Raw genomic sequence first — 13086 nt, forward strand, 5'->3', positions numbered from 1 at the left:
CTGGAGACGGCCTCGAGCGCTCTATTGTTAAAAATGATCATGTAAATAGAATTTTATCATAAAATAAAAAGTTAAACTCATTTTTGTCATATACTTTATTAACTGGCTAGATAAAATACAAAGTTTCGATCATATGTATGTATACATTTTTTCAGTATCAGAACAGTGATAAAGTTTCCTTAACAATTTAAATAAATCTAACTTGTGTTGTAGATGATTTGTTTATTTATAATTATATTAAATTTACATTTGTATAGAACTAAACACTAAATTCATAAATAGATTTACAAAAACAAATAAGGCATAACACTAAAATTATTTACTATTACATATTTAATGTAGATTGTCTTCTTACATTTAGAGAAAAGGCAACAAATAGCTCAGTCTGACTTGTAAAAAAATATAAATTACAGTTGAATTCCACTGCTTAGGGTCTTGTATAAAAGTAAATGTTTTCTTAAAATACAAATGTGACTGTGGAAATCCTCTGGTAACGTATAAAATGCTTAAGTTTCAATATAAAAATGGTATGTTTTTTTACATATGTTTTATGAGATGAATGTAAAATTTTAATAGTATTAGCCTCTTGTACAATTCGTTTATAAACAATTTAATATTGTATTATTATACAATTTTGGTACTTATATCCTTAACTTATAAATATTTCGAAGCTTTCTTTGTAGATAAATATTGAATAAATATTATTTTATAGCATATAAGGTGACAAACGGCCATCGGAATTCGTCAAAATAGCAATATGACCGCTGCCCATAGACATTTGCACATGCATTTCCTTTAATAATCAGAGGGGACTCTCAGGAGAGAATGTCCCATACCTATACATCCCCAAATCCATCCTATCTTTATCCAATAATTTATTATATTAAAAATCCGTATTATAATGGAATATTACATACACATTAAAATTCAAACAAATTTTCTAGTCATTTATTGGTCGTTATAGATTTAGCTGGTCATCTTCTCCGCAGCTTCCACGTACACACAGGAGCACAACTTCTGCATGAACCTCAACAGACAGCCGGAGAAAGCGTGGTAACTCTCCGGCTTGTTCTTCCATTTAACACATAAAAAGTATACCGGAATACCGGATAATATTATAGCAATACCGATTCCTGTATCCCGAGGGTTCATAATAGCAGGAACAATAACAAGACAACCGATAGCGATCAGAAACACATATGGAATGATTATATTGACTTTAATCGGTCTTGGTATATTGGGTTTCGTTCTTCTCAACCACAACATACCAACAACCGACACTCCGACGGACAACCACAGAGTTTGGGAGAAATAATTTATTAAATCGAACACGTTGCTTGTTGTCAGCATCAGAAGAGAGATTACGCACTGGAAATAAAAAGAAATATCAGCATTATAAACATACGTGAAGAATTTTTTTGTAGGTGAAAAAGTTCATATATATATACAGTAAACTCGTAAAAGTGCGAAAAGTTTTAATAACAAGAAACTGTTAATAATATTAAAAGTTGATTTTATCTGAATTTCGTATGACTTCCATTCTTTTTCTTTCTATTTATAAATAACTAGCTTTCACCCGTGACTTCATCCGTGTAGAATTAAAAAAAATGAGTAGCCTATGTGTTCTTCCAGGCAATCCTCTACATCTATGTTAAATTTCATCAAAATCCGTTCAGCCGTTTAGGCTACAAAGTAACAAACGTGCATCCATCTAATCTTTCGCATTTATAACATTACTGGCTCTCACCCGTGACTCCGTTCGCGTAGTAATATGTATTAAAAAAGAAAAAAAGTGAGCAGCTGTGTGCTATTCCAGACTATTCCCTACATCTATGCCAAATTTCATCGAAATCCGTTAAGCCGTTTAGATTACAAACTAACAAACATCCATCCATTCATTTTCCATTTATAATATCAGTAAGAAAGATTATCAATACTTGCAACTGATGTGGTTGTTCTAAAAATTAGGATTAAAATGAGGTCAAATGTACCACTTGGAAATTTTTAAATAAATAAATATGCCGTCCATATTCATAACAGCAAACTTTAATAAAAGTCAAAAATACTAACGGTGAAGAACAAAGACGGTATCGGCGTCTGCCTCTCTATGTGGAACAAAGAGAAGAACGCAGGCATGTGTCCCTCCTGAGCGCCCGTCGCGAACAGCCTCGCGGAGGTGAACAACACGCCGTTTACTCCGCCGAAGGTGGACAGAGCTACGAACACCGGGATCACCCAGCTCCAACTACCGAAAAGACGGTCGCCGAACACCTGGAATAGAAAGATCATTTGTCAAAAAAATTGTTATAGGGAGACGTACAGGAAGGGAAAATATCCCTTATATGTGCGTCTCCTCCTCCGTTATTTAATGTCTATGGGCAGCGGTCGCTTCGCCATTTCGGATTCGATCGATTTCAGGTGACCATTTGGTTGTTTGCCATATTATTATATGAAAAAAAAAGTGTTTCCTTCAAAATAGGAAGAGGCCTTCAAGGTTACTGTGAATACGTAAGGAATAAACAACTATTTTTGAACCACCTCACCACTTATGTTAGCGTAATGGTCAAACATTGGTTTAAATAATACCTCCTCTTTAGCTTAATGCAAAAATATTATTGACTCATCTTGTTCGTCCTTGCCCCTTTATCAAATTAGGCTGAATCCTAATATAATTTGTTATATAAATATTGTTTATTTCAACAGCTAAACTTTGTATTCCAATGAGATAATTAAGATATTTCGGCAAAGTTAATAATTGTCCAAAAGACTATAGCATATCTAATACGATTAGGTCACAGTTTAGGCCAGAACAATAACAATTACTGATAAATACAATGATTACCGTAATTTAAACAAGATTTTAGATCATACATTTTATGTAAACGTTTTTTAATATAACTGTTTCATTTATATCTACATGTCTTCATTCTTGTTGAACATAAAACAGATTAAAAATATACTAACAGCGGCAACAGCAGGATTCGATATCATTTCCATCTTAGAGACGACAGCGAAGTATGCGAGGTTCGCCATCACGTAGATAATAGTCACCATGGGCATTGCGATCCAAATCGCACGTGGTAAATTTCTGAAACGCGAAAAATAGCAAAATTACACAAAATACTGCAATTCTATTATTACTATCCTAGTAACGTGTCCAATTTCCAAGCTACGTTTAACCGTTTGAGTGTTTTTGGTTCGAAAAATTCTTGATGTGCGTTTCCGAACTACTTAGCTTAAGTTTTACTCCTTTGAAATTTAATGCTAATGAATCAATAGGTAATACTATACTAATCATACTAATATTATAAATGCCTAAGTTTATATGGATGGGTGGATGTTTGTCAGAGTTTGTAGCCTAAACGGCTGAACGGATGTGGATGAAATTTGGCACAGATGTAAAACATAGTCTGGAAGAACACATAGGATACTCACTTTTATTTTTTTAAATTTCACGCAGACGGATTCGCGGGCAAAAGCTAGTGATAAAATAATAAGCCAGCTTTAGATTGACAATTGAAAACATCGTAATTACTTAAGTAATTTTTGGTATTGAATAAAATATTTACGTTAACTCTTAGGTTTTTAATTCACATTTGACAATCCTTTTAAACGTAGCCCTTAAAACCTAATATGCGCGTTTTAACACTATACTACAATATATTCCGTATAAATAATTTATAACCTTTTAGTATACGGGTTTCCGACCCATGTCTAAGGTCCCAGTACAGCAAAGTAAAACTCGATAGACATTCGAGGGCATGAATAATTCATCCAATAGTAGTAATGGAGTCAGAGATAAAAGCGTCCCGTATATCTTTCTGTGAATACTATTTACAATAGTTTAATAACCTTATTTCCTATAATGTAATGACAAATGTTAGGGTACTTTTGACCGACTTCCCAAAAGAAGGAGGCACTCAATTCGTCTGTATGTTTTTTTTAGGTGTGTTACGGCATAATGTAGAACAATAGAGACAGTGATCACAACACGTATGGACTTCAATGCTCTGTGGAGTAAACTGAATCAATCGATTTAATTTCTGTATTAATATTATGATAAACATTTGAATTTAAAAGCAAAGTCGGTCACCAACACTTTTACTTTCACTGGGAAAATAAGAAAAATATGAAGTTAATATTCTTAGCGAAAATATTACTAAAGAATGAAACGAATGAGGATTTCTAAATAAAGCTCTGATCAACCTTCTTTCTCATTGAATGCAAATAAAGGGCTTTTAAAGGAAGAGTGTTTGAAAATCTCTCGAGACTCTCGTAGGAAACGGAAAGAATGATTGAACGATTTCAATTACTTAGCGTCTATATAGTAAATACTCTACGGATAACTTCAAGTTTATTTCTTAGCTACCAGTTCCTTATTAAGAGTTAAAAGTATAATAAATAGTAGAAAAAAACAATAGATTTATCAGAAGGAACTTTTGTTTTTTAGATTAGTGTAATTGATGGTTTATCTCATAAAAATTTAACGATGTCATAAGTCATAAAAGACTATTTTAAAAACACAATGCGCCAGTTAAAGTCAGTCTGTCTTGCTTTACGAGAATGTAGTTTTATAGTATTTTATGTAGTAATCTTACAAATATTATCAATCATAAAACATTGACATTCTGTTTCTGCTTTGTGTTATTCCAATAAAATATTTAACTAAAGTTGACTTAAGAGGTTGCTATCATACCATTAGATAACAGTGGTAGAGCCCGCTTTAACATCTTCGCACGAATGGGTCGACTCGCCCGGTGCAATACAACGACCACACAGGAAACAAGCGTGAAGTGGAAGCATTTTCGCGTTTGGTTCGATGAGTGTAGTGCCGGAGGCCTAATTTTAGTCGCTTTACCTTTCTAGCCTTTAAAAAGTGGATTTGACGGTGGAGGAGACTCATCCGTCAATTAAGGGTAGGCAACGCATTTGCAATTGCGTATGTTTATGTGCAGCGGTCGCTTTCCATTTCGGTGGATTCAGGTGGCCGCTTGCTCGTTTGCCATGTTTTATTATAAAAAAATGTATATGTAGACGTATGAATGTGCTAGAGGTACCGGAATCGCGTCTAATGAAATACCTTAAACTCTACCTATCCGTTTACGACCTTCCGTTAAAATGTTTTGTTGCTATGTCGCTAAAATAAGCAATGCTTTGTTTTCCGACCTTTTAAAAAAACGAACAGAAGGTCCTTGTGATTCGAACAGAAAAAATCAAGGAAATATCAAAGAATGTTTTGTGAACATTATCTGCGTTGTGTCTTCGACTGTTTGCAATACTATTCCTACATTTATTTTAAACGACGATACAGCTTTCAAGTCACTGACTTTTAAAATATTAGCTTCGTTTTATGAGACATATACGAATAGTTTCCGCATATATTAGAAGAATATCAAATTAAAAAATTGTACTTTACTAGAAACAGAGTAGCTGAAAAGAAATTTGATCTATCCCCTTGTGTCTAAGTATATTTTGAAGAAAAAAAGGGAAACTCATGATAACCAAATTAACTATTGTCTAGATATACGTTTACTATCAATTTACAATTGGGGAGAAAATTGATTACAATCTCACCAACATAACCAATCTTGACAAGTATTCGTGCCATCAATTGCTTTCTATTGAAGGGCTACTGACCATTACTATCTGTTGAAATCGCATCTTGCTTTCACTGACCTTGATACAATATTCACCTTTTATTTCATTTTAGTATAGCTTTCGCGACTGCGTCCGCGTGGAATTAAAAAAAAAACAAAAGTGAGTAGCCTATGTGTTCTCCCAGACTATCCTCTACATCTGTACCAAATTTCATCGAAATTCGTTAACCGGTTTAGGCTACACACTCTAACAAATAACCATCCATTTATTTAAAGTTTTACATTTACAATATTAGTATGAAGTAAGACATATCTGTTTGATAACATATATAAAGTTTTTCAATACTTTCTACTGATACTAAGTGTAATTCAATGAAAAGCCTAGTAGTATCAATTAAGGATGAAACAAAGTTTTATAGCTTTTAACGAACATACAAAGATAGAGAGTCAATCTATGAAGCTTATATTGGATTAACAGGGAGCGACCGGGTTAATCCAATTCCCAGGCTTACTGGGAACTCATTATACCGGCTTGGCTTTAATAAGGAACGATTTAAGAGCGAAACATTGTTAGCTTAACAAGCCTACTAAACTTTTCTAGTAAAAACCAATAAGTTGCCAGTGTTGAAAAAAAATACTTTGGTTTTATAGATGTGCTCTTTCATTACATAAAACATATCTACTGTAAGGAGAAAACGGTACCGCGCTGAAGTAGCGGTGCAACACTAGATCATCCGCATACGCGTCCCGTCACTATGACATCTGTCAATGTCATTCAGAAGCATTTAGATTATGCGCGCAATTCTGGCGGGAATCGGTGGTCGAAGTGTTGAAATAATTTCGTTGTTACTTATATTATTGTCTAAAACTACTTAACATAACATTCGTAATTATTCTTGATTAAAAACAGGTTTGTTGTTAAGCAAAATTGTATGTGGCGTTTTCTTTTTTTAACTTTTTTAAAACTACGCAACATTGTCTCTGGCAACACCTATCGTAACCGAACTACACCTTTACAATATATCAAATTGCGATTCAATCTATAGTTTTCATTACATACATTTTCCTAACAATATAACACGTTCACTTTTATACAAAGAACGCGTAGCGGGAACGAATTAAATCGTCTCTATTACTATTACATTAAAGTTATTAAAAAACGTCTAATTTAAGTGCAAAGTCAATGCCGGTTTGTCGCCAAAATCTCTACATTGTTAATACCCACGTGTGAAATATAACAGACTTCTCTAGACAATTTGTAGCAATTATCTACAAAGTAGGATGTAGTTGTAATGATTTTTCTATAAATAATTTATGCGCATTAGAAAAAACCATTTTCATAAGCAGTGATGGTAATGATATCTCTTGTAGTGGTGGTTCGAAAGAAATATAACTAAATTCAGGCTATAACTTAGTACAAAACAAGAACCTAACATTAATTTCTTGTTTCAAATGTTAAACTAAACTAAACTACGTTACCAAATTCTAAGTGAGCGAAAAAACAAATAAATTATATTAAAATTACGTCCAACATCTAACTAATATTATAAATGCGAAAGTTTAGATGGATGGATGGATGGATGTTTGTTAGAGTTTGTAGCCTAAACGGCTGAAGGGATTTCAGTGTAATTTGGTACAGATGTAGAGGATAGTCTGGAAGAAAACATAGGCTACTCACTTTTATTTTTTTTTTAATTCCACGCGGACGGAGTCGCGAGCGAAAGCTAGTATTACTATAAATGCGAAACTTTAGATGGATGGTTGGATGTTTGTGAGAGTTTGTAGCATAAACTGCTGAACGGATATCGACGAAATTTAGCATAGATGTAGTGGGTAGTCTGGAAGAACACAGGCTACTCTCTTTTTATTTATATCACGCGGACGGAATGACGGGCGAACGCTAGTAGAGTATAAAAGTATTAGATTAAAATAAAGACTCTTTTATCAGTATCGCAAGATACGTGTCGTCATAATAATGAGGCTTGTTAACTGAACAAAGTCTGTGTCAGCTTTGTAACGACCTCTTTTACGTTCATCTGTAGTATTCACGAGTTTTCTGAAGATCAATATAATATTAAAAATATGAATGTAGCAACTTAAAAACACTGTTATTCGGTTCATTTATAAGCTAGCGTTTATAAGAACACCATAAATTTATAGTGGCCTAATTTTAGTTCCTTTCCCTGTCCACCCTTTTCTTAAGAGGACAGAATGGGAAGGAAAAGTGGATTTGACGGTGGAGGAGACGCATACGAAGTGGAAATGTGCAATTGCGGATGTTTATGAGCAGCGGGCACTTTCGGTGGATTCAGGTGGCCGCTAGCTGTTTGCCACCTTATATTATATAAAAAACGTTATCAATAGCCATAAATGTAGATATATCAATTGCCATAGAAATTAACAACAAAATTTATTATTTCAATAATTTACAATATTATTTATAAAGAATTGCCATTTCTTCTCCTCTTTTCCCACTTAATATGGAATCAGCAAAGTAAGAAATAAAAGTGTTTACTGTTGCTTGCGACTTCGCCCGCGTGAAATTAAAAAAAATAATAAGAACATAGCCTATGTCAGTCATTGATAACATAGCTTCTTAATGGTGTAAGAATTTTTATTATCGGTCCAATAGTTTTTGGGTTATTTCAATAAATACTAAAATACAAATCTTCTCTTTATAATATTAGTATAGATAACCATGGTACCGCATTTTCATTATGCTTGTATGAATATGCTTATCATGGCATAGACAGGGCATTATGTTATTGCGAGCTCTATCATTAACATAACGCCTTTGACAAAATAATTTTTGATGTTGCGATAACGCATGAGTGTCGGCAGATATGATTGCACTTGACCGAGTTCCGCACCGACAGATCCCCGGCCTCGAGTCTCGAGATGTCTCGCTCTGTGCGTAATACGGAAATTACTCGCACGTAATTTATTAGGAAAATGTTCGAGCAAGTAGATCCCTTGTACGAAGATATTGCAACTGTCAATTGTTTTTGGTTGTTCAGGAAACAAACAAAAGTGAGTAGCCTACGTTTTCTCCCAGAATCTACATTTATACCTAATTTCATCGAAATCCTTAGTTTAGGCTACAAACTCTAACAAACATCCATCCATCTTAACTTCACATTCATAATATTAGTATGATAAGAATAAGTATAAGTATGATGAATAGGTAGTTTAGAAAAGCGATCATAACTTACTTGTATGGATCCTGCAGTTCTTCAGTAACAAAATTAAGGTAATTCCAACCGCCGAATGCGAAAAGACCGGAGTAAAATGCTAACGCAATACTTCCAGCGTCGTATTTACCTTCGAAAGGCTGTTGGAAGTTTTCAGTGTGACCTAAAACAAATAAAAATGCAAGTCTAACAAGTTAAAACAACAGCACTAAAATTATTAGTCAAGAAACAATGAGTTTTTATCTCCAAAATATAAATAAGTTATTTGGTCCTTCGAGCCGAATTTTAATAATTGGAGCTCTATTTCTACAAAATCTTTGTACATTTTTAATATTTATTGGAAGCAAAAGTAACAGGAACTCGTATTCAAAGACCCTGACTTTTAGCTACACGCAGTTATCAAAATAAAATATACCGATTGTTTTAACAACAACGTTGATATTTGGTTCATTATCAACATAACAACAGCTTACATTTAACAATAGTCTTTTTTGAAGAATACAAATATTTTATCGAACTTAGTTACTGGCATAAATTTTCAGACGCGTATGATCTAAAAAAAAAACTCATGTCTTTGGGGTCGCTTTTAAAGCTGCACATAACACGTACTCGGTTGTATTTATTAAAGCCTATCTATGGTATAGCATTGAACATACCAATTATGGTAAAGTATCGCTTACCTATACAGATATAATACAAGCCGGCGATGATGATGATGACTAAAGCAAGCAGCTTGGAGGAGGTGAAAACATCCTGGATGCGCATCGTCCACCTTACACTGATGCAGTTGATCGCAGTCAAGACACCTGCAAATGAAAAATTTGCACCTCGGAGTCGTATTCACTAAGGGAGATCTGAATAGGATAACAATCATGCAATACTAATATAAAATTGCACATCTTAATTCTGTATGTATTGTGTATAAGAAATCTATACTACTGTTATAAAAAGGAACGATTTTTATTTTTGTATGTAATTCATTCACGTAAAAATTACAGGGCCGATTTTAAAAACTCTTTCACTATTAGAAAGGTAATTTAACTGTAAGTAACATTGGTTATATTTTTTAATTTCACTAAATAAGAAATGGAAGGAATATTGAACAAAGATTATGCATTAACAGAATGTATTCTAAATCATTATTTATTGCAGTAAGGTGATGCAACGAAGGTAATAACTTCTGTGATTGAAGATATGACGAAAGTGTGTTATGTTACCGTGTACCACAAGGAAGAAAGAGATTATATACTCGTACGATTTTAACTTATGTCTCTGCATTTCAAAACTAAAAGTCAAAGTACGTAAAACTGTGTTAAAGACGAAGCAATATCTCGTACACAGAATGTATTGACCGTTCGCAAATTAGACTATTCGTACGCTAAATGAAAGGCTTAATTGGTATTCAAGTGCCGTGGCTAAGAGTTTCGAAAAGCGTAACTGTATTCAATGAGTTTAGATGCTGTTTTATTTTCAACATATTAGTTTTCTACTTAATAACACATTCGTTACAATTTATAACACATTGGTCAGGATCACCGGGATCTTGAAAATGGAAAAAAATGACAACCACGCTTATATAGATCACTAGCTTGTTTCTTTATATCTTAAGTAAGATGTAAAAGTATACGAGTAGTAATAAACAGTTATTTAGCGTTCACTGAGCATATTGATCCGATGACCAATAATTAGGTTACGAGGAAGTACCACTATTGAGGTAAATGGAGGCAGATCAATCGAATAATTGGGCCTCTATTTCAACTAGCTTCAATTTGTCTCTAAAGTGATACATCTTGTAATGGGTTTCGATTATATTGGTGTTGATATTTAAAAGTATCATAACATAGGTGTTTTCGGGTATGTTATTATACTATGACTAGGACTAGCTGTAGCCCGCGACTCCGTCCGTGGAATTAAAAAAAAAACAAAAATGTGTAGCCTATGTGTTTCTCCAGACTATCTTTTACATCTATGCCAATATTCATCGAGATCTGTTCAGCCATTTAGGCTACAAAATCTAAAACATCCATCCATCCGTCTAAACTTTCGCATTTATAATATTAGTTAGAGAGTAAAGAAGTGTTTTGTACTACAGGATACCAACAGAATCTTCTTTTTCAAATCTCTGCTCATCCCTATAGGTTACGAACTTGTATGTTATGTTGGTTGTAGTAACCAAGAGCTATAATCTTTATCCTAGGAACCTGAGTAAAACCTTTGGCACAAACTAGTAATAAATATGACTCGTGCAATATCGTTTAATCAAATACTGACAGATTTAAAGTAAGCCATCGTACTGTCATTAATAATTGTTATATTAATAATATTTATTATTATTTGTGGTAACGTAATTACAATGTTGCGTGCTCATTAAAGATGTATTATTAAAAGTATTATTATTGTAAAATGACATTGAGTATAAATGTAATAAATTGCAGCAATTTGTTATATTAATAAACACAACCAATCATTTGGTTGAATAATAATACCGCAAATATAACATAAATAGATGTAATATTCTTACGGTGAAGGAAAACATCGTGATGCAACCTGCACATATCGGCGAAGAAATTCAAAGATATGTGTGAAGTCAACCAACCCGCAGTGGGCCAGCGTGGTTGACTATGGCCTAGTCACCCCTTATTAGGGTAGGCTCCGAGCCCCTCGGTGGGGACGTATAGTGAGCTGGTGATGATGATGATGAGATGTAATATGTGAATGAAAAATAATAGGTAACTAATATACTTTAACTGAATCAGAAATATTTCAATAACATTCCCTTTATTGTCAATTAATTATAGTCTTTATTTTTCATACCTTACGTTTGAATATCGCTGTCATGTAGCTACGGGTAAATTACCATAAAAATCACTACTCTGTTACATGTAAATGGGAATTACCCGAGTGATACGTAATATTCAATGGGGGACTGTATGTAGGTTGAATATTTCCTACATTATATGTTTCTCCGGTGACTTGTATGCAAAACTTCCTTAAGATCGCGTACACAGTTATTTCAATACGTTCTTTCAGTACATTTAATGGTAAAGCGTCTTTAATGTTTCATTAAGTATGCATACAGTGAACAGCCTAACATCTGTAGCAATTAAGGTATATTATAGACCAGACCAATAAAACCGGCATTAAAAACCGTTTAGCATTGTACTACTATCAATAATCTATCTATACTATTATAATAAAACGTAAACACACACTACTTTGTTGCTTAAGATGTCAGCAATTACAGCATATTTTTGAATAATTCCACTTTTACTAAAAAGCCCTACACTTACGTCACGCTTTAGGCTATATATTTTCACGCCTTTAAACTTAGAGGGTAAATATTTTGGTTAAAAACCCTAATATGGGAAAGAGACCATAAGTTGCTTCCAACATCAAGGAAGCAAGGTTGCCATGGTTTGTCATCATGTCATATTGACATTTGCAATTGATAACAGCTATATTTTATATCTTTACTCATATTATAAAGAGGAAAGGTTTGGATTTTTGTATGTATTAAGATAACTCAAAAACTACTGGGCAGATTTCAAAAATTCTTTCATCATAAAAAACTATGTTATCTGTTAGTATCGTAGGCTATGTTTTACATTATTTTTTTTTAATTTCATGCATGCAAAATCGCGAGAATTAGCTAGTGCATATATAAAGCGAGGTACACTTTACAAGGATGTATTTTAAAGGGTAACTCATGCAGCCTCTTTAAAATCGGTTATCTCAAAACTAAGCTGGAAGAATACTGGTGTCTATTTTTTACCGAATTATTGTGTAACTTTATAAAAAAAAATCTTTTTTTGAAAGTTCGAACCATTCGAACCATGTTACACGTATACGTTGTAAACAACATTGTTAAAGACCGGTAACAAAATCGCAATCATACAGAATAAACTGTAAACAAGTCTATTTAGCTCCCATTGTATCGTCGTGGTCGGAAAAATTTTTCAAGTATCAAATCCCCGGATGATATTATACTTAGAGTAAAAATATCAATAAATTATACTTAGAGTAAAAATATCAATAAATTATACTTAGAGTAAAAATATCAATAAATTAAATAGTTTATTTGTTAACATGTGATGGTCTGTGCAGTAGTCTGGAGGGGACCGGTGAAATACAAACTTGAAATAGACTACGCAAGAATATTGCAACGAAGTCCGAGTTATAGCTTAAAACCCACACAGTAAACAGCATAATTGTGATGTCCACACTGGTTGCGTTGGCAACCAATAATAATAAAACGAGCTGTCATCCTGGAAAAGTGTTTTATTGTAATTATTTATCTC

General features: G+C 33.4%; 1 protein-coding gene across 1 annotated transcript in view; it reads right to left on the bottom strand.

Annotated features, from left to right (window-relative positions):
- Window positions 1-934: 934 nt before the first annotated feature.
- The window catches only part of LOC106099831 (large neutral amino acids transporter small subunit 2), an 18135-nt gene continuing 5983 nt past the window's right edge, over window positions 935-13086 (bottom strand). Inside the window, exons 3-7 of the mRNA XM_013278500.1 lie at window positions 9469-9594; window positions 8810-8951; window positions 2965-3088; window positions 2071-2271; window positions 935-1368 (exon numbers count right to left, since the gene is read on the bottom strand). Of these exons, the coding sequence (XP_013133954.1) occupies window positions 967-1368; window positions 2071-2271; window positions 2965-3088; window positions 8810-8951; window positions 9469-9594 (995 nt within the window). The 3' untranslated portion in view covers window positions 935-966. The remainder of the gene's footprint in view (window positions 1369-2070; window positions 2272-2964; window positions 3089-8809; window positions 8952-9468; window positions 9595-13086) is intronic.

Source organism: Papilio polytes, unplaced genomic scaffold (assembly GCF_000836215.1).
Source record: "Papilio polytes unplaced genomic scaffold, Ppol_1.0 DF824102.1, whole genome shotgun sequence".
In the NCBI taxonomy this organism is placed as follows: domain Eukaryota; kingdom Metazoa; phylum Arthropoda; class Insecta; order Lepidoptera; family Papilionidae; genus Papilio; species Papilio polytes.